This window comes from Mesoplodon mirus (genome assembly GCF_964341445.2).
Source record: "Mesoplodon mirus genome assembly, chromosome: 14".
NCBI classification, from domain to species: domain Eukaryota; kingdom Metazoa; phylum Chordata; class Mammalia; order Artiodactyla; family Ziphiidae; genus Mesoplodon; species Mesoplodon mirus.
Window position 1 is genome coordinate 45,361,899 of NC_138990.1, and position 20,121 is coordinate 45,382,019.

A 20,121-nucleotide genomic window follows, 5' to 3' on the forward strand; every position below is an offset into this window, starting at 1 on the left:
AGCACACAGCACCCCTTGGTTGAGTCACTGACCCTTCTGAAACCTAAGCCAGATCCCACTTTTTTTTTTTTTTTTTGCGGTACGCGGGCCTCTCACTGTTGTGGCCTCTCCCGTTGTGGAGCACAGGCTCCGGACACGCAGGCTCAGCGGCCATGGCTCACGGGCCCAGCCGCTCCGCGGCATGTGGGATCTTCCCAGACCGGGGCATGAACCCGTGTCCTCTGCATCGGCAGGCGGACTCTCAACCACTGCGCCACCAGGGAAGCCCTCACGATTGACTTGTGCTCCTTACTTATAAACCTCTCTTGTGGAGTAGTTTGAGAGTCAATGGGAGGTGAGAAGGAAGTTCCTACGGAGAGAGAAGAGATTAAGGAGAAAAATGTCCTTCGCTCCCAACGTTCGTGCACACACACACACACACACACTTAAATTACAGTGTCCTGGGCAAACATGCCAAGCGGGACACACGTCTGAAGCCCCTCCTGGAGGCCCCACGGAACGGGGGCCCGGTGGAAAACCTTGGGGAGCAATGGCTCTTGAGGTCCCTGTGGCCACTCGGGCCCTGGGGCTGAGCCGAGCTTGGGCTGCTGCTTTGTGCACAGTTTCCACCTTCGACCCGCCTCGGAGCATCACCCATCTGGCCTGGCGGGGAAGCTGAAAGATGCAAGGATGCGAAAACGGAGGCTTGGGTGGGAGCGGCGATTTGCGGGGTCACACAGGAGAGCACGTGGAGATGCGCAAACATCTCGCGGGCGCACCCCACCTGGCTGCTCCTAGAAGCGGACGGCGAGCGGGGTGCGGGGCCCGGGAACGCCGCGGCGGCGGCGCAGCGCCACTGGCGTTGCCAGGCGCACGGTTGCCGGGTAACCCGTGCTGTCGACCGTGTGGCCAGAGCGCCCGGGCTCGCTGCGCGCTCGCCGCCCCCATCATGGCCTCCCGCGGCGCGGGCACCCTACTGACCGAGTTCAACGCCGCTTACGTGCCCCCCGGCCTCATGCCCGGGTAAGACCGCCGCACACCAGGCCCCGCCTGAACCTGGGGGTCAGAGCCCCTGCGGGCGGTCTCTCCCCTCCTCCCTCCACCGGCCTCGAAACTCCGCCCTTTGGGGGCTGAAGGACCCCGGGGCGCCAAGCTTTCACCTGGCGGGGTGGCCTCCCCAGGGGTCTGCGCTCTCAGAGCAGGCAGTGGCTGGGCGTGGCGGGGGCTCTCCAGGTCCCCTTCGGTAGGAAGTCGGTACCCAGCGAGCGCGGAGCCCGCCGGGCCGGGATAACCGTGGTTGGGGTCCGGGTCAGGGGAAGGCGGGGGAGACGACATGTGGGGTTGGAGTTCGGAGACGCCGGGCAGGAGCAATAGGGTGAGGAGTCCTCGAGAAGGGCGCGGGCTCTTCGACCCCCACCACGGTGCGGGCGCGCAGGATTCCCGCAACAGGAATTACCTGTTGGTTGAAGGAGCGAAGGCGACCGGGTGGGCACCCGGGAGCGGGGCTCGAAGAATCTGACAAGGCAGGACCGGCAGCAACGTTTCGTGGTGTGCGCTACCCACCGGATCGCCTCCTCCGTTCTCCCACTGACCTCACTTAATCCTCAGAGAATGCTGCCTTTGAAAGCTTCCCAAGCCCCCAGACCTGCCCTGCCTTTAGCATTTTCGGATGCAAGGCAAAACCTGCTTTTCCTTTCTCTGGATGTTTTCACACTCCAGACAGCTAAGGTGCAAGTCTGACCGCTCCCTTCCATCCTTTTTCTCAAAGTGTCTGAGATTTCCACTCCCAACCTCCTCTTCCAGGGTGTGAGATTGTCTCCTCTCTTCCATCAGTCAACACGGCCATTGAGGATGGGGGCTGGATTCTGAGAAGCCGCCTGCACAGCACCTGCACATCTGTATTGAAAGAATGAATGAAATTAATGTCTTGAGAGTTCTGCAGGCAGGATCTCCACGTGGGTGGAAAGACACGTGCTCTCTTCTGCAAACTAAACAGACTGCAAAACAAAGCAAAGGTCTCAGTGTATATTTTGTGTGACGTTTGGGTTGTCTTGAAGCAGAATAAGGCTGACATAGAGGAGCTGTGATATTAAAATAATTTCTGCACACAGAGGTAGTACAGTAAGTAGGGGCAGGTTCTGTAGCTTTAATCAGCCCCTTTGTGGACAGGGCCTTTCCTGGGCCTTAGAGAGCTCAAAAGCTGCTTCGGTTCCCATCAGACAAAGCTGATTTACCAGGTCACAGTTGTTTCCTGAAGTCAAGCCAAGTGTGTTAGAGAAGATGACTAAGGATTTTCCTATTAATTCTTTCAATCGTTTAGGCATTCCTTTGATAAAGATGTGTTGAGTGCTTGAGATGGGCCAGGTGTTGGGTTAAGACAAACAAGTCGGGGGCTGCCCTGGAGGGGTTCCCAGTCTGGTGTACATACATAAGGTTTAGTTCAAAACCATCTCTGCAGCCTTGGATAGTGGTGTTTACACCACACTCTGGGTGTTTATCATGAAATTTGATTTCATACATTGCTATATTTTTGTCTTAAGCCCACCACAGTCTCCACTGGAACCTAACCCTCCCCCACGACTCCCCACTCTGACCCAGGTTGCGGGGAGGGAAGCTGCATGTTTCAGAAGCAATCCCAGGATACTTCTCTATCCACGCCACTCGTCTGCAGTTCCCTTGAGTGCCCTGTCCTCTGACTGATCTAGAAATTATGATAACAAGTGAATCATAAATAAGGTTCCAAGCGTGGATGGGCTAGTTTGAGCAGCTGAGCCTGTATGTGTTACTTTCTTGGCTGGATCTTTCTGGGAGGGATGTGCTCTCCTTAAAGATTCTCATCAACAAGGAATGAATTGAGTTGTCTTATGTGTCTAAATGCTACCTTATTTGGCAACTTTGTTAACGTAATGAAAGAATCCAAGATTCCCTGCCACAGTTGGGTAATGATTATTTTGTATGTCTTTTCGAAGATGAATCACAGGATTTTAAGTGCAACCAGTCTCTTCCGACACTCAGATCGTCCTCCTTACCAGTTTTACTCATAGAGGCAGAAATACTTGCAGTGGTGACGACCTCGGAAACTAGGCAGTCCAGCCCCCCCACCCCCTCCCACAGCCCCCCCACCCCCTCCCATTCCAGACGTGGTCACTGAGGTCTGGGGTATGGGGATTTGTCTGAGCCTCAGGCTGGTGATGGAAGAGCTGGGCTGGTACCAGGTCCCTGATTCCCTGTAGTAGCACTGTGAACCCCCATGTATAAGCACCTATTATATGCCAGGCACTGAGCTGGGCTTTTTACAAACTTAAAAAAAAAAAAAAATCTTCACAACAACCCAGTTGTCAACCCAGATGCAAAACTGCCCAAGGCCTTTCATCAGGTTGCCCAGCGAGGTCTCTGTGACTTCAACACCCTACTCTCCCCAACTGCTAGCAGTTATCATCAGTTAGATCTCTACAGTGTTCAAGGCCTGATTCTGGGTACTGAGGGGAACGAGATGCTGGTCCTCAGACAAGGATGCCCCACCTGCTCCCTTGCCGCTCTGGGCAGTACAGCCCTCAGACATTTTGCCACTTTCTGGCCCGTGTGCCCTCCCTGCAGTGAGCAGGGAGCTCTCGGGTCAGAGATCCTGGGGTTGTAAGGCTTTTGGAGGGACGAGACTGGCTCAGTGAGACTCTGTGCTTCCTGCCCGCAGGTCAGATCTAGGTGGGACCCATCCCTTTGCGCTCTGCCTCCCACCACACCTCACCGGGCTCCCAGTCCAAACACTTGACCTGCCCGTGCATCCTGGGGGGACAAAACAAAGGCCGTCTGCCCAGGAGGAGGTAGGAGGCCCAAGTGCCCACACAGCTACCTGATGCCACTCACACAGCCCTGAGGAACTGGGGAGCCCTCCTAAGAACAGGGGATGGGGGGGCTCTGGCAACCTGGACTTTGTAACAGGGACCCTCCTTCTTGGCAGAAGAATCATAAGCCCATAGAGATGTGCTCCCATTTTTCAGTTCAATTCAGTAAATACTTACAGAGCATCTACTGGGTGCCAGGGATGCAAGTATGAGTAGAACCCAGCCCTCTCTCCCCATGGAGTTGACAGTTCAGAAAGGAAGAATATACTAGGGCCCAGGTAATTACAACACAGCAGAATGTGAATTGAGACATAAGAGAGGCACAAAGATCAAAGACAGCTCAATGGCAGGGACAGGCATGGTCTATGGGGGCGTCGGAAGAGGCTCGATTGGAAAGGGGGGGTATGAAACGTACCTTGAAGGATGGAGAGGATCACAATTTGGGGAAAGGAGGAAGCATCTTCTGGACGGAGGGGATGACATGGGGAAAGGCGTGGGGAGGAGGTACCAGCAGAATATGTTTTGAAAGCAACAAATGGCCTATTTGCTCCGAGTGGCAAAGCTGGTGTTACCGAACCAAACTTGGGTCTGCTTGCCTGCACACAGTAAAACCAATCCATTGACCTGGGTTGCTGTGAAGGAAAGTGCCGCGTTTATTGCAGGGCACCAAGAAAGGAGTCCAAGTAGCTAGTGCTCAAAAGCCTCCAACTCCCCAAAGGCTTTCAGGCAAAGGTTTTTAAAGATAGGGTGAGGGAGGGGGTTTGTGGGGTGTGTGATCAGCTCGTGGACATTCTTCTGATTGGTTGGTGGTGAGGTCATCAGGAGTTACCATCATCAACCTTCTGGTTCCAACCAGTCTGGGTTCTACATCCTTGCGGGCAGCATACAATTAACTTCTTCCGCCTGGTGGGGTCAGTATCTGCAAAATGGCTCAAAGGACATGGCTCAGAATATTATCTATGGTCCTTGCGGAGGAACTAGAGGTCCTTGACTTTGTTTAATGGCTGAACTATTATTATTTTGTCTTGCTTGACTGTTTTCCTTTCTTTCTGCATTTTCTCACGTCTCTGATTAAATTTATTCTTTGGAACTCTGGGAAGGCCTAGGAGGCTGAAGTTTTTCTACAGACAAGAAGCAGGCAGAGGACACGGTTGGGAATTCTGTCCCTGGAAAGCCCCATAGGGTCCTGCTCAGTTATGCTGGGACACGGAAGTGGATGATAAGACTGGAAAGACCTCTCACAGGGACCCACGTCAAGCAGGGCCTTGAGCACCTGGCTCAGTTTGTTCTTAATTTCCCAGGTGATGGGGAGCCCTTGAAGGTTGCTGCCCAAGGGAGGGATCTGATCAGAACCGAACTCAGCCGGAAGTGTGTGGAGACGAGGGTGCTCTTGGAATGAGAACAGGCTGAACAGTAACAAGTTAATTAGTTAATAAACTGCTCAGGGGATCCCTGATGGTGAAGGGTAATTAATTTGAATGTTAGCTGGGGGACCAAGCAGTGCTATTAAGAGGCGGGGAGGGATGGCTCCCTGTGTGCACAGTAACCACAGGGGGCTTTGACTGTGGACCGGGCTGAGCACCTTCGCCAAGCTTGTGTGGTGCGCAGGTGGGTGAGGGGCAGGTATGGATGAAGGGGTCGAGGAGGAGGTGTGAGTGTCCGTAGGGACCATTCGGTGCCCCATCGTGACACATGCCGTTCCCCTCTGTCCTCTCCACCATGGCGTGCCACACGCCCAACAAAAACGGGGCTCTACCATGGAACCGCATGGTCATGCTCACAGCTCGCAAATGCAAGTGCATACAGGGACATAGACCTACCAGTCAAGGTGTGCCCTCCGAGGGCTAAATAAATATGACCATGTGCATGGGCACGCACGTGCGCACACACGCGCGCGCGCATGTGCACGGGCCCCCGCCCACAGCAAGAGGGACTGAATGGAATCCAGAACCCACGCAGAACCTTAGGAGGATTGCGGAGGAGAGGGCTTCTCTTCTATTGGGATGCAGATATCTTGGCATCCAGAGAAGGTGGGAAAGCAGGGAGCAGAGAAGGAGTGTGGCGGAGAACCTGGGGGTGGCAAAGGCAAGAATCACGACGCCATGTCACTTTTCTATAGCTCCTTTCTTTGAGGTGCGCAGACGCCCCTGTGGGTGGGACTCTCTGGGCCGGTGTGCTCGGCACACGGGAGCCCAGCGTTCCAGGAAATGGTGCCCCCGGCTTCTGGACTTCGGCCTCCTTCAGTGAACATTACTGAGCACTTGTCATGTGTCAGGGGCTGTGTAGGTTTTGAGGATAAAAGAGAACACTCATTAGCAGAGGAGCTGAGCTAATGTGGATCTTGGTGTCGATGAAGGATCGTAATCCTGCCGTGAGGCAGAGATGCTGGGCAGAGGGTGGGTGGCCAGGGGAAGCGACAGGGAGCCTGGCTCTGTGAGTGAGGGCGAGATGCCCCAGGAGGCTGGAGGAGATGCAGGTGGAGGAAACGTGTGTGAAGGTTTGGAGAGCACGTGGGGCCCCAGGGATGTGAGTAACACTTCCGGGGCATAGGGCGCCCGTGCGGAAGTGAAAAGAGAGGTGAGTCACGGTGATCAGATGATGAAAGGTCACTCTGGCATCAGTGTGGACGACAGGCTGCAGGGGTGACACTTGGTCCAGGGGACTAGCTAGGAGATCTGAGGCTGTCCAGGTGAGCAAGAGGAGGGCTGGTAGCCATGGGATGGAGGAGGGCAGTGGGAAAGTCACTAAGGAGCGAGCAAAAGCAGGACGTAGGGAGAGGTTGGATGTAATGGTTGGCAGGGTGATGCCCGGTTTCCAGTAGGTGAAGTGGTGTTAGCCAGGACGGACATGGCCAGGAGGAGCAGCAGGCTGTCTTCAGTTGTGCTGAGTCTGGGGGCCCCGGGCAGGCCCTCGGTGGGCAGCTGGGTGTGTGGATCTGTAGCCGGGAGGAGGGTCGGAGCTGGAGACACCGATCTGGGTGTCCTCGGTGTTGGAAGTCTAACGTGGACGAGCTCTCCCAGAGGGAGTGGGTCCCTGAAGAGAGAAGAGGACCCTGGGGCAACACCAGCACCTAGAAGATGAGCAGGGGAAGAGAGCCAGGCTCCAGTCCATCCTCCTCCATGCTGAGGTTTTCCTCAAAGCCTCCCCCGATGGAGACCCCTTCATGGAGCTCCACCAGTACTCTCCCCACCCGACCTTCAGGGGAATGGGCCTTCCCTCCTTGCGTTTAATAGCATTAGAGCCTTGACTGCCAGCACCATTCCTGCACACACACACCAGGACACAATAAACACCAAATGAGGGGGAGGCGGGAGGAAGGAGGGCTGAGCGATGCAGGCTTTTGTATTCTCAACACCTAGCATCGCACCGGCACACAGTGGGTTCCCAATAAAGTAACTCTTAATGCCATCTGACTCTCTTAAAAAGTATTACCTGTGCAGGTAAAGAAGAACGCAACAAATCACCCCAAATCCAAACACCTAGAATTAACCTAAACATCATTTTAGGTTTCTTTTTACGTGTATATTCAGATAAAAGGCTAAATGGATGGGTGGATGGATCGATGGATAGAAAGATAAGCGAGCAATTTTATAAAACTATGATCTTACCATACTTACTATTTTAAAATGAAAAGCATGAAATTTAACGTTACTCAGACTTAACTGAAGAGAAAGATACTGAAGTAAAATGGAAGAACAGATTTTAGATAAATGCTAATTCATCATAAAAGATCTGCATTTCTAAAAGTTCTCTCTGAGGGAGAGAGAATAAGCACCGTTAAGGGGTTAGAGTAATTACACTGTGTTATTTTCACCAACGTGTTTCGATTTTAGATGCCACGGGTTGACTATGCTTTAGAAATTCTAAGTGCACGCCCATCTCCCCTCCACCCACCCCCCAACTTTTGTTGCTAAAATTATTTTTTCCTTTGACAGGTTTTATAACATTTACATTCTATTCTGCAGCCAGCCTTCCCCTAGTAGCTGTTCCTGGTTCTCTGCACTTAAATAGATGTGAAGTAACCACCTGTCATTCTTACAGAGGTTCTACATTCCTGAGTATTTTTTTCTTTTGAATCATCTCTTAGTTGGCAGGATTTCATCATTGAACACTGCTTTCAAGAAGAGCTTTGGGTGCTTTATTTCCTGAGTTCTTTCATACAGCTGCCTTTATACCTGGATGACTGGTCAGTTTGATATTCTTGGTTCATGCTCTTTTCTCTGCAGAGGGCTGTAGACGGTTGTTTCTTTAGTTTTCATTCTGTTGCTTCATTTTCTCTGTGCTGGAGTTTGGCAACAGCTGGTGACCGGCACCTCTTTCATCCCCTGCGCTCTGAACCACTTGAGAAAGAAGATAAAAGAGGGAAAGCTGGCACTGGAGAATGGGGCTGACACTGAACCCGGATGAGATAGCCAGGCTGGGCTGGAGCAGGCTTTCCTCCTGAAAGGCAGAGTGGGTCCCCCAAAACAGGGCATGGAGGAGCAGGGTGGGCTTCCTTGCTTCCAAGCCAAAGAGGGAGGGAGAGTGGGCCTCACCCCCCCGCCCAGGTAGATGCTCCTCCACTTCTAATGTGGAAAAGCAAGTGAGGGCTGGAGACGGCTGGTGGGCAGTTCCCTCCACACGGGACGACTCATCGCGATGAAGGAGGAAGCACCTCCCAACCGCTTGTCTTTGACTTCCTGATGGCACTGCTCTTTTTATGACAGTTCATGCACAGCACAAAGGACTTTCAGGGACTCTGCCTCTTTATCTTAGGTGATGCTTCTTCCAAATGAGTTTCTTCATCAGTGCGAATGTTGCAGAGAGGGAGTGTGGCCCAAGGATGTTGGATTTGGCGACTGGATGATCTTATATGACCTTCATGAAAAAGCACAAGCACACGTTCAAGTGACGGGTCAGAAGGAAAGCATAGGAATAGAAGAAATGAAGGCAGAAAGTAGTATAGAGGATTCCTTGGAGACATTTGGAAATAAAGGAAGAGAAAGGGTTGTAGAAAGCAGCAAGGCCAAGTGTGGAATTTTGCAATCTAGGAAAAGCTGGGTGGCACCTTGTGAGGCTGTGGTGCCGGAAGCGAGGCTACACCAGAGTTGACACTCATCGCATGGCCCCTGACCCTTCATGGGATAACCGCAGAACGTCACAGCTGCAGGAGGCCTCCGCATCTTCAGGCCAACCCCTCCTTCAGTGGAGGGCCATCGAGGGAGAGTGATTTGCCTGCAGCCTCGCTGAGGGGGTCAGGACTGGAACCCAGGTGTCCTGGCCCCTGTGTGAGCCTCTGGTCTGGAGAGATGACCTCTGTGGGGAGGCAGAGGCCCAGAGCCTCTTTCACTTGTCCTTCCCCAGAGGCTCGAGCTGGGCCGTGTACCTTAGGAAGCCTCTCAAGGCCCGGAGGTGACCAGCAGGGCCGCTGACCTTGCCCGCAATCTTGAAGGGCCTCTCTCGGAACTGGCCTGCAGCTCTCCACCCATCTCTCCCCCCACCCCCACCCCCACCGGCTCTCTCAGGTACCAAGGCCATGTTCCTGGCGTGGCCTTCTCCTTCGGCTCCCCCTACGACACCACCACGCTCAAGTACTTCCAGGAGCAGCGCAACGCAGCCCTGGAGAAGAGCCACACTCCCTTCAGCAAAGGCGGCCACTTCCCGACCATCTTGTCCCCATACCTCAACCAAGTGCTGAGTGACCGCTGGCTGCACGCCCCCAGCTGCACCCGCTTCAACCTGGACAGTAGCCGCTCGGCCGAGCTCTTGTGCTTCTAGCAAGTGGCGCCCAAAGGGACACACACACACACACACACACACAGCTTACCTGTGCCACCTACTGAGCTGGGCTTCACATACCCTACCTCTCTCTGCTGGTCCCCTGCCTTGTTTACTTGCCCTAGCAAAGCTGGTGTGGTGACAGGAGCTGAGGCTCAGGAGGACACCTAGCTGGGGACTCTTCTCTGAGGGCATTAGGGGAGACGGCCCCCACCCCCCTGACCAGGTACAGCCAGTCAGGGGCTGCAGGTGCCCCACGTCACTCCTGCACACTTACGACCTGTCATGTCTTCCTTGGTTGAGCTGTAGATGACACAGCAGCATCGGGAGTACTATCAAGACAAGACGGGCATGGTGCCCCGGGTCCCCTACTTCGTGCTGCCTGTGAGGGAGTGGGAATGATACCCCATCCCCACCGACCTGTGAGTGCCTGCCCTCCCCTCATCCATACATTCAACACACCGCCATAGGGCACCTGTTTTTGCCAGGCATGCAGGCCCCCAGACTGAGAAATGAGTTAAGACTTTACCCCACAATGCACAGGGCGACAGTTACAGAGCAAGGGGGTCAGGGTTTCAGCAGCCTCAGGAGGGATGCCAGGAACCTGAATGGGCGGAATCAGGAAGAGCATTTTCAGATGCCCTGGGAGTTTGGGAGCAAACCCCCTAATCCTTGCTGGCCTGAGTCTGCAGGCTTCTCCCCCTGCAATGGCAGCCTTGCAGCTACACTCGTCCAAACGCCAGCACAGCCCCTCGGTGCAGCAAGGGGCGTCTGCCCTCTGGTGGACCCAGAGGGTACTACACAAAGCAGGGCTGTCTCCCCAGCCCCAGCCCAGACTCAGAAAATGTTCTTTTAGGGACGTGAACATATTTTTCAATTAAGTCCAACTGTCCCTCTAACAAATGTGAAAGTTCCTCCCTGTCCACCCTTTGCTGCTTTCATCTGGGAGAGCTGCTTCTACCGGGGAAGGCCAGCTCTGCCCTGTGAGATAATCCGGGCATGTGGTTTCCTCACTCCCTCCTACCACCCAGGCAGGGAGATTAGAAGTCTATACTGCGAGGTGTCCTGTGGAGTAGGGGGCATCGGGAGGTCAGTGGGCAGGTCTTGGGTTTCCAACTCTATGCTGACCCATTGCTTGCCTCAAGAGCCCTGAGACTTGCCATTGTTGTTACTGATAAAGCAGCAACCCTTTCCATAGAGTTTAATGGTTTTTAAAGATACAATTTAACATCCTCTATAGGTTCTTCTGTGCAGGACAGATGGGTCCATTTTCTAAATATGGAAACTGAGACTCCACAATGGCCTCGGGAACTTGTGCCATGGCGAGTCTGGTTGAAGGCAGAACTGGAGGGAACCCAGATCTCCCAACGCCAACTCTAGGATTCTAGGTTGGCCGTCTCCACCCTTGGGGTGGCTCTGAGTCAGTCCATCCCTGGAGACAGTGCAGGGCCTTGTCTGGGGACAAGTCTCCCCTTGAGACCTCTCCAGGCAGGATCTGCATCTCCTGCAGCTGTGGGACCCCAGGACGCCCAGCTCTGTCCCTTCTCCAAACTGCCAGGAAGCCTGTGCTGCTGCTGACAGCTTCACGTCTAACACAGAGGACCAACTAGGTGGTTGGGAGTAAGAGGGTCGGTGTCTGCGCTCAGCCTTTACCCTGATCATCTCTGTGGCCTGGAGAAAGTCCCTGTCCTTCCCTGAGGTCCACTGCCATCATTATCATTATCGCCATCACCATCACCACTGTCACCACCACCATCACCATCATCATCAGTAGCAGCAGCACATTTCTTATAACATTTGTTGAGTGTTTGCTCCTTGTTCAGCATTATGTTAAGTGCTTTGTACGCATTACTGCATCTACTCCTAAAAACAGAGCTAGGAGGGAGGTACCGACATTAGTCCATTTTTACATGTGTACACTTCTAGCAGGAATTGGGCCAGAATCCACCCCAGCTTCTTGACACCTATGTCATTGCTCTTAACCACTGTACTGCTGTGCAAACACAAGTCATTCTGACCTCGAGTGCAGGGTGACTTACCAGATGTCAAGCTGACGAGCAGCCAGCAGGGTCATCAGCAGCACTGGCTGGGAAATGGGCCTTTTCCCTATCTGGTTCACTGCATAACACTAGCTCCATCCTCACCCCCAGGCCTCCTCTGGGCCCAAAGAAGAAGTGGCACCTTTTAAGAGTATCCCCTGGGCTTCCCTGGTGGTGCAGTGGTTGAGAGTCCGCCTGCCGATGCAGGGGACACGGGTTCATGTCCCGGTCTGGGAAGATCCCACATGCCGCGGAGCGGCTGGGCCCGTGAGCCATGGCCGCTGGGCCTGTGCGTCCGGAGCCTGTGCTCCGCAACGGGAGAGGTCACAACAGTGAGAGGCCCGCGAACCACAAAAAAAAAAAAAAAAAAAAAAAAAAAAGAGTATCCCCTGAGAACCTGAGGACCTACCAGACATTCCCATCAGGGAAGAGGGTCTCCCCACAGGAACGGCAGATGTAGGACTGCTGCTTTGAGTTCAGAGCATGATGCCTGAGAGCCACGGCATCACCAGGTTGGCCTTTTGGAATAAAATCTTTATCCGTGACCATCCCACGCTCCTCTCCTCTGAGCCACAGGACCACTTGGCCACAGCAGGACAGCACTGAGGGTCACACAGCACGGTGTCTGAGGGGCCTGTGGAATGCTCACCCCAGGTGTTAGAGCCAAGAAAAGGTGGTGTCAGCACCCCGCTGGACCCACACACCTCTCCCCTGAGGGCTGTAGGGCTCCTGAGTCTCAGTGGCAGGTCACTCAGGCACAGAGTGCCTCCCATCTGCTTCCAATGGGATAATCAAGGAAGTCCCATTATGCCATGTCTGAGAATGAGGGTGCAGTGACCCTGGAATGCTTGCGCTGGTGTCAGATGCAAAGGAATTCCCACTTGAGCCTCGGCTCAGCATCATTTCATTCACACAATAGCCTGTGAGAGAGGCGGTGTTGCCCTCACTTTACTGATAAAGACACCAAGGCTCAGAGGTGGAAAGAATTGTCCAAACTCACGCAGCTGAGAAGTGGCACAGACAGGATTCGAACCTAGGCCTTTCTGACACCCAAGCTCTGCTATTTCCACTACACACTCTGCTTGTGGTCCATGTGGGGTGGGGATAACGCAGATCCCGGAGGGCCCTGTGGTGCCTGAGAGAAGAAACCACTTTCTGCATTCTGCCCAGACTGGCAGGGACAGTTTGATTTGGGACCTACCCCTGGGACTGTTTCTAGAAGGGGACAAGAGGTAAGGGACCTGAGACTAAGACACTCTTCAAGGCATCACTGTATATCAGGGACCCTTACGCCAGAGTGGATACTGGGTTCCTCGGTCACATCTGGACGTAGCCTGGGAGGTTCAGGGTCTGGAGGCCGCTGCTTCCTACCTCCTGGGAGGCCTCCTGTCTGTGGGACAGGACACAGGATGCGGGGGGCAGCCCCTCTGGAGAGAGGATCTAGAATGCGAACCTTGGGTCAGGTGTGTACCCACACCATAGGAATTCTCCAACATTCCAGAACCTCCTGGATTTGATCAAGGGACTCCATCAAGAAAGGGCTCTTATTTCCCCTAAATGGGTGAAATGGGCTCTTACTCCCCCTAAAGGCAAGGCAACCACAGCAGGTTCAAGTACACGGGAGGGTGAAATAGACCTTCCCCTGTGAGCCAGCATTTAGACACCTCCTCCCCTGAGGACAGTGTAAACAAGAAAAAACATGTGCCCATCAGGTAGGCATCTGACAGCTTTCAGAGACCCCCTAAGGGGCCTCTCCTGTGTGCCAGACCAGCTTGGCCCCAAAGAGCCCCTGTGGTGGCCAAATTCATTCCAGGGCTTGGCTGAATAGCAAAGCAAATAAACCCTGATCGCTGGTCACACACTGTCGCGTCCCGAGGGTGCGGGGGTGCTGAGGGGGGCCAAGATGTCTTGGGAAGCCAGGCGCCAATTGGAAAGACTGCTCAACGCGTAGCTCCATACAGCTTGCACCCGAGAGGCGAGAAGAGAGGCTGGGCGGAGGCTCCAGGGAAGGGAGGGCAGGACGTGTATTTTCCTGGTGAATTTCATCCCATTTGGCCTGGTCCCTGCTGGGACATGTGTTGACCTCAAAAGGACTGGCCATCCCAGTCTTGGCATCACTGGCGAACTTAAGCCTTGGAATGAGCAGTTCTTAATAAAAAGTATGTCTATATGACCCTGCACTCAAAAAATGATGAACTGATGGAAAAAGGGAAAGGCTTTTCTTCTACTTTATTGAATAAACAATATTCTAGAAGTGAGGGAGGGATGGGGACAAAGTCATTCTTCTAATCAGATTTCCCCAGGTGCCTGCACGGGGTTGAATTCCTAGTTCCAGGGGTCCCCCTCAAGGCCGCCAGAGCAGGTATTTGAGGCCACATCAGCATCCCCAGTAGTGAATCCAAAAGGAGCTGAAAGAAAGAATTCCATTAGCCACCTCGAGCCTGCAGTTGTAAAGCCCCCTCTAATTTCTGGGTTCACACCTCGTGTGTCCCTTTCTCTGAGTGGTGGCCAGTTTGCAGCTCTTCCAAGCCAACTCAAAGCCTCCTTTGAGCAGCTCTAGAATGCAAAGGCTGTCAGAACCTTGTGGTGCTGGAACCAGTGGAAAGAAATGGGAGAGATTCAAAGAAAAAACTCAAGGCAGACAGGATTCCATCTCCAGTCATGTGCTGGGCTGTTATGGAGGAAGAGGAATTACCTCGGTTAGGGGGGTGGTCCAAGTGTGGATCCTCTTTTAGAGAGTCTGCCCAGGCTAAGCCCTCTGGCAACCATGTTGGAACGGAGGGCCCTCTGCTCTGGCCAGGCAGTTGGAAGAGGGCTGGACACCTGCCTGGAGCTGGCCAATCAAATTCTCTGAGAACTTGGAGCCAGAGCTGAGGGCATTCACTGAGGGTCATTCAGAGCCAAATAGACATAAACCTGACCGCTGTGGAGGCCACATGTGGCCTCACGTCTGACAAAGCAGAGATTGCTGGTTGCACATAAAGCAAAATCCAGAGTTGCTGAGGACAGAGGCAGGGACTCTGGGCCCCTGACCAGGTGCTCTCTGAGGTCTAGCTGTTTTTGTTCTTTTTTGAATGGTTTGTTAAACCATTTTGAGTGGGCATTCTTCCTTGCTCCCAAAATCACCTAGACTGAAGACCAAGGGCAGAATAGGGCCCAGGAGTAGCAGACACAGGCAAACAGATGCAGCTCAGTGCAAGAAGATTGCCCTAAAAGGACTGTTCCTCAAGAAATGGGCTGCCTTCAGCAGTGGTATGTTTCCCACAACTGGAAGGACCCAAATAAGACTGTTAAATACAGCCAGTATGGAGATGGCCAATTGTCTCAAAGGAGTTTGGACAGCTAACAACCATTAAGGCCCCTTTCCGCCTGATGGAAGGTTTGGAAATGCTTGAGCTCTTCTCTGAGCTCCATCACCAGCATCTTCATCCCTGCCGCTCCCCCCCCACATTTCCATGCCAATCCCCAGCTCCCAGTGACCACTGGAGGTTGTGGCGGCAGGGCAGCAGGACCAACAGTGGCAAGGGCAACTCCCCAGGTCAGTCCTGGAGCCCAGTGGGCTTTGCGTTGGCTGTAGAGGGACCGCGCCTGAAGTCTGGACCACCCACGTCGTTTGCAAAGCCTGGAATGCAATCTCCCCTTTGCCTTTTGAAACCCCACTCCCTGTCTCTTTCCAGGTTACCTCATTTCTCAGAAGCTCCGGTTTTGCTGATTCTGAAAGAATCTGCGAATTGCCCTGGAAACTCATGACCTCACTGGGAAGACCAAGGTGTCCCATTGGCCGAGGGAGACTGGGGGCGGGCCTCCTTGTCCCCCACTATGCTGGGCATTCCCTCCTCACTCCAGAACACCTTACTTCATGAAGTCTGGAGATTTGGCCATCGCGTGTTCAAACTCTGAGAAAGACAGCATGTTGTCATTGTCCAGATCTGACTCATTCAGGACCTGGACAGGGGTGCAGAAGGAGCCAGAGAACAGAGAATCAGAAAGGGAGATGGGGGCACAGGCGTGGGGTGCAAGCACCACATGCTGAGTGCTACCATAAGCCAAGCTCTCTCTGGGTGCTTAGCATCCCTGGAGTCCCCTGGGAGGCAGGTGCTCTATCCCTGCCCCAGACAAGGACACGGAGGTGCAGAGAGATGAGGTCATGTGCATGGCTGTCTGGGACCTTGTGGGCTGGTCTCATCATGGGGAGAGTCCTCTTGGTGCCTCCAGGACAAACTTGAGAGTGAGAACGGATGTGGGGTGATGGACAAGGGTGACATCCCCCACCTGCTCTTGTCACCCAGTCACAGGCAGGGGCTCTGCACTGCAAGGGGCTCAGTCAGGGTGGGGAGACAGCGATGAGCCCTCATGGTTTTATCTGCTCCTACTTCCCATCCAGACCAAAATGTTCTCATGGTCTTAGGACAAATGGGTGCATGGTTGTCTTCATGTCCTGCCATACTTTGGACTGTCACTCTAGGACATCTGGGCGTTGTGCTGGAATAATGTAGGAGAGGGGATGTTGTGAAGTGTGCATCTGAGGCTGACCTGCTGTTGGCCCACCTGCCTGCAGTGGCTGCAGTGTTGCTGGGAGGGCCCCTTGGGGTGGGCTACTGATCTGGAGACCCAGGAAGGGAGTCATGATCCTGGAGGAAGGACAGAAAATTGGGAGTAGTTGCTTCCAGTGAGCACCCATCCCTCAGTGCCCCTCACCCTGCCTGCCATCAAGAGGCTTCAGGTGATAGCGGGGCCCACGCCAGCCACCGTCCCGCAGCCCAGGGCACACACGTGGCTGGTGAGGTCGGTCAGCAGGTCCTCTGACACGTCGTCGCTGTTGAGCAGTTGGAGGATGATCGTCTGCAGGTCCTCCTCGTCGATGAAGCCATTCTCATTAAAATCTGCAAAGAGGAGGCGGGGCCTGAAAGGAAGGGTGAGAGGAAGGGGGCTTCCTTGGCCTCCAAGAGTCCTGGGGCCACGGCACCAGCCAGGACCTACAGACTCCCACCAGCCCCTGGGAGGCCCCGCAGAGCCCAACTATACCAGGTGGGCCTAGAACCTGGGACTCAGGGAGACCTGGGCAGGCCTAAGGGGTGGGGCTCAGCAACGGCAGGGAAGGCTGCAGGCAAAGGTGGTGCTTAATAATAATAATAATGATAATAATAATAATAATAGGCATTGGTTGGGTCTGTACTACCTTCTCAGACTTTTCCTGAGAACTTCACCTATTTTAAGTCACTGAATCTTCACAATTAACTTTTTATGAGTCTCACTTTACCAAAGGGAAACTGAGGCACAGAGGGTTTTCTGGTTTGTCCACACAGCCAGGAAGTGGAAGGGCTGGCATTCAGACCTGGCTCGGCTGGTCCCCGGGTCCCACATCTACCATCATGCTGTGGAAATCCCAACCCTGGAACTTACAGGTGAGTATATGTTTTGGTGGCTAGGAGTTGGGTAGCAAGGAGGAGTAGGAAGCAGCCTGGCTTTGGAGCCAGAGGACTGGGCACAAGTCCCTGCTCCTGTCACCCTGCATCAGGCACAGAGATGCACCAGGCTGGGTCCTGCCGATAAGGAGCTCCCAGGCTGGGTTGGGATGCAGGGGAGACTCTCAGGTACCAGAGTGGCTTGGCTCCAGGAAGAGAGGAACAGGCATCCCAAGGACCCCAAGCGTTTCCAGATGGGCGTGTTCTTGTCTGGTTGGGGTTGGGGGTGTGAATGAGGAAGACTTCTTGGAAGAAGAGGCATCAGAGAAGGACTAAATGGCTTGGGACTGCAGAGGTGGCAATTGGAGGAGGTGTCAGGGTCAGGGTCACTGGGGACAGTGGCAGAGAAGGAACAACGCCAGAAGGAACAACGCCAGTGGCAGAGAAGGAACAACAACTAACAATCAGTTAGTTTTGAGGGGAGTGGAGGCTTGGGAGAAGGTCAGGGGTTGTCTGGAAGGTGAGCCAAACTGAAAAGGGCCTTGAATGCCAGGACGAGACAATTGTACTGACGTTCTAGACAGCCCTCCCGTGGGACACCCAGCACAGTCCCTGAACTGCTCATCAGCCATGTAGTAAATGCAGTCAACTTAGGCAGGTACAATAATTACCACCATGACAAACAGATGTGCCAGGCTATGGTCTAAGTGCTTTGTATTTCACTGCATTTAATTCTCATGACACAGATGCAGAAACTGAGACACACAGAGACTAAATAACCATGTTTACTTCCTTAATCTCATTTCAGCCTCTTACCTCATCAATACGCTGATGAATCCCAAATTTGTGTCTCCAGCCTGGGCTTCTCCCTGAACTCCAGGCTCATATGTCCACCTGCGTTCCTGCCCTCTCTACCTGGAGGACTAACAGTTCTCTTAAACTCAACCTGTCCAAACCCAACTCCTGATACGCCCCCCTCCACCCTGCCCCCTAACCTGCAGCGCTCAGAGCTGCCCCTTGGCGAATGGGTAACTCCACCCTTCCGGTCTCTTGGCCAATCAGGTTGGAGTCATCCTTGACTGTCTCCTCCCCTCCCAGCTCTAGCTCCAGGGGCAGTAAACCCCGCCTGAGGTCTCCTCCTCACTGCCCTGCCTCCACCCTGGTCCAGCGGGCATCACAGCTCTCTAAGACCCCGCAGCAGCCTCCTGACCAGCTTCCCTGTTCTCAGTCTGCCCCCTTCGGTCTCTTCTCCACTCAGCAGCCAGAGTGGTCCCGTTCAGCCTTCACAGCCTCCCATCTCAGCCAGAGGACAGCCCGGTCCCGACAGTGACCCCTGAGGTCCACCCTGCCCTGCCTCTTTGCCATTCCTTCGTCGGGCCAGGCACGCTCCTGCCTCAGGACCTTTGCACTGTGGTTCCCCCTTCCTGGAACACACTCACCCCAGAGTTCCTTTGGGTCTTTATTCCAATGCCAGCTTCCCCCCAGGGCACTGCTCAGAACCTGTCTCAAATTACACTTCCTGTCCCTTTCCCTGCTTCATTTTCTCCCAACACCAAAGACTACCTAACACACGATATGTTTCACTTGTCAGTTTGTTTATTTCCCTCCACCAGAACATAAATTCCACGAGGGCAGAAAGTTTTATCTTTTGGTCACTACTGTATTCCTGGCTCCTAGAAGAGTGCCTAGAACAGAGCAGGTGCTCAATGAATATTTGTTGAGTGAGTGAATGAATGAACTACCCAAGGTCACACATTGGTAAGTGATGGAAACAAGAGGAAACCCAGGAAGTCTGACTCTAGGGTCAGTCTATGTCCTCAATCACTCATAACTCTAAAATGTCCAATTTTTAGCTGGGCCCAGAGTGGAGGAGTGCATTTGCTGATGTCATGGGATCCTTCTGCGGTAGAGCCAAGACTTTTGTCTCTGTTTCCCAAGGACGGGTATGGATGTGGAAGGTACAACTAAGCACCGAACCCCTTAAGCAGGTGGCTCTCCCCTGGCTGGATGTTGATCAGCCACAGGGACCGGAGGCTAAGGCCCAAGATGTTCACCTGAGCTCTCCCTGCACAGCTCTGCTATGACACGCCATGGGTAATGGATCAGATCTGGTTGTGGGGGGCATGCAGAGGGGCCAGCACTGGACTGGAGGGAGTGGGTCCCCGCAGTGACATTGCACTGCTGATGAGAAGCTCTGCAGCCTCTCCCTGAGCCCCCGCATTGTCCCCAGGAGTCCTGCTGGCCCAGCTCCCATATGCAGAGACTGCAGCAAAGCGACATGGCTTTGGTCCCAAGCCATCTGAAAACAGAATAATTTGCTGGAGTAAAATGTAGTCCTGGACAGTTCCCCTTCTTTGGTGGTGCAAGGGCAGAACAGCCTGGGAAAGGGCTGGGGGCAGGGAGCTCTAGGCTACTGGCCAGTCCATGTGGCCTCAGCAGCCTCATGACCTGCGTCCGGCCACTCTGGGGAGAGGAGGGTCTTCTTCTTGCTGTTTCCCAGCAACGAGGGAGATTAGAGAGCTGGTGGGCTCAGCCTTCATGTCCCCCCAAAAGCCTCTGACCATTATCATCCCAATCTCTCTGTCATGTTATTCCTCGCAATTTACAAAGTACTTTCACAAAAATTAGCTCCTTTGATTGAGTGAGGCAAGGCAGGCTTTCACCACTATTCCCACAGGAACTGAGGTTGCCTCTTTGCCTCTCCCAGCCACTCGCATCCCTGTGTCAGATCCTGGGAAGATTTGGGAAGATCCGCTGCTGGTGCTCTGGCACCTGCCTGAGGGTAATTCACAACTGGTTGGAAGCCGTGCTGACTGGAGCAGGAAAGCAGTGCTGGGATGCTGGTCTCTGACAAGTAGAAAGTCTCCCCAGAGGTGCTGAGAGAGGGGGATCGATCAGTTGGAGGCCAGGAGGGTCCCTCAAAGCAGAAACTGGAGCCCAGTAGGTATGTCCTGGTAGGTGTGGCTGGCCTGCTGGACTTGACCGAGAGCCATTCACGCCTTCCTTCTTCCTAACGGAATTGCAATTCTTGTTCATGATGACACCATGTCCAGCTTAAAATACTCAACCTTCCAGTCTCCTTTGTGGCTATGCGTGACC

At 53.8% G+C, this 20,121-nt stretch overlaps 1 protein-coding gene across 1 annotated transcript; it reads left to right on the plus strand.

The window, feature by feature from the left end:
* Positions 1 to 877: 877 nt before the first annotated feature.
* Positions 878 to 12,104, plus strand: CIMIP2C (ciliary microtubule inner protein 2C; the record flags this gene model as incomplete). The annotated part of the gene is given in 8 exon segments (XM_082642347.1): positions 878 to 1,002; positions 9,326 to 9,575; positions 9,579 to 9,581; positions 9,888 to 9,977; positions 9,981 to 10,000; positions 11,729 to 11,768; positions 12,000 to 12,074; positions 12,078 to 12,104. Coding segments are annotated over 8 exon segments (579 nt in total). The 5' UTR covers positions 878 to 928.
* Between the last annotated feature and the right edge of the window lie 8,017 nt (positions 12,105 to 20,121).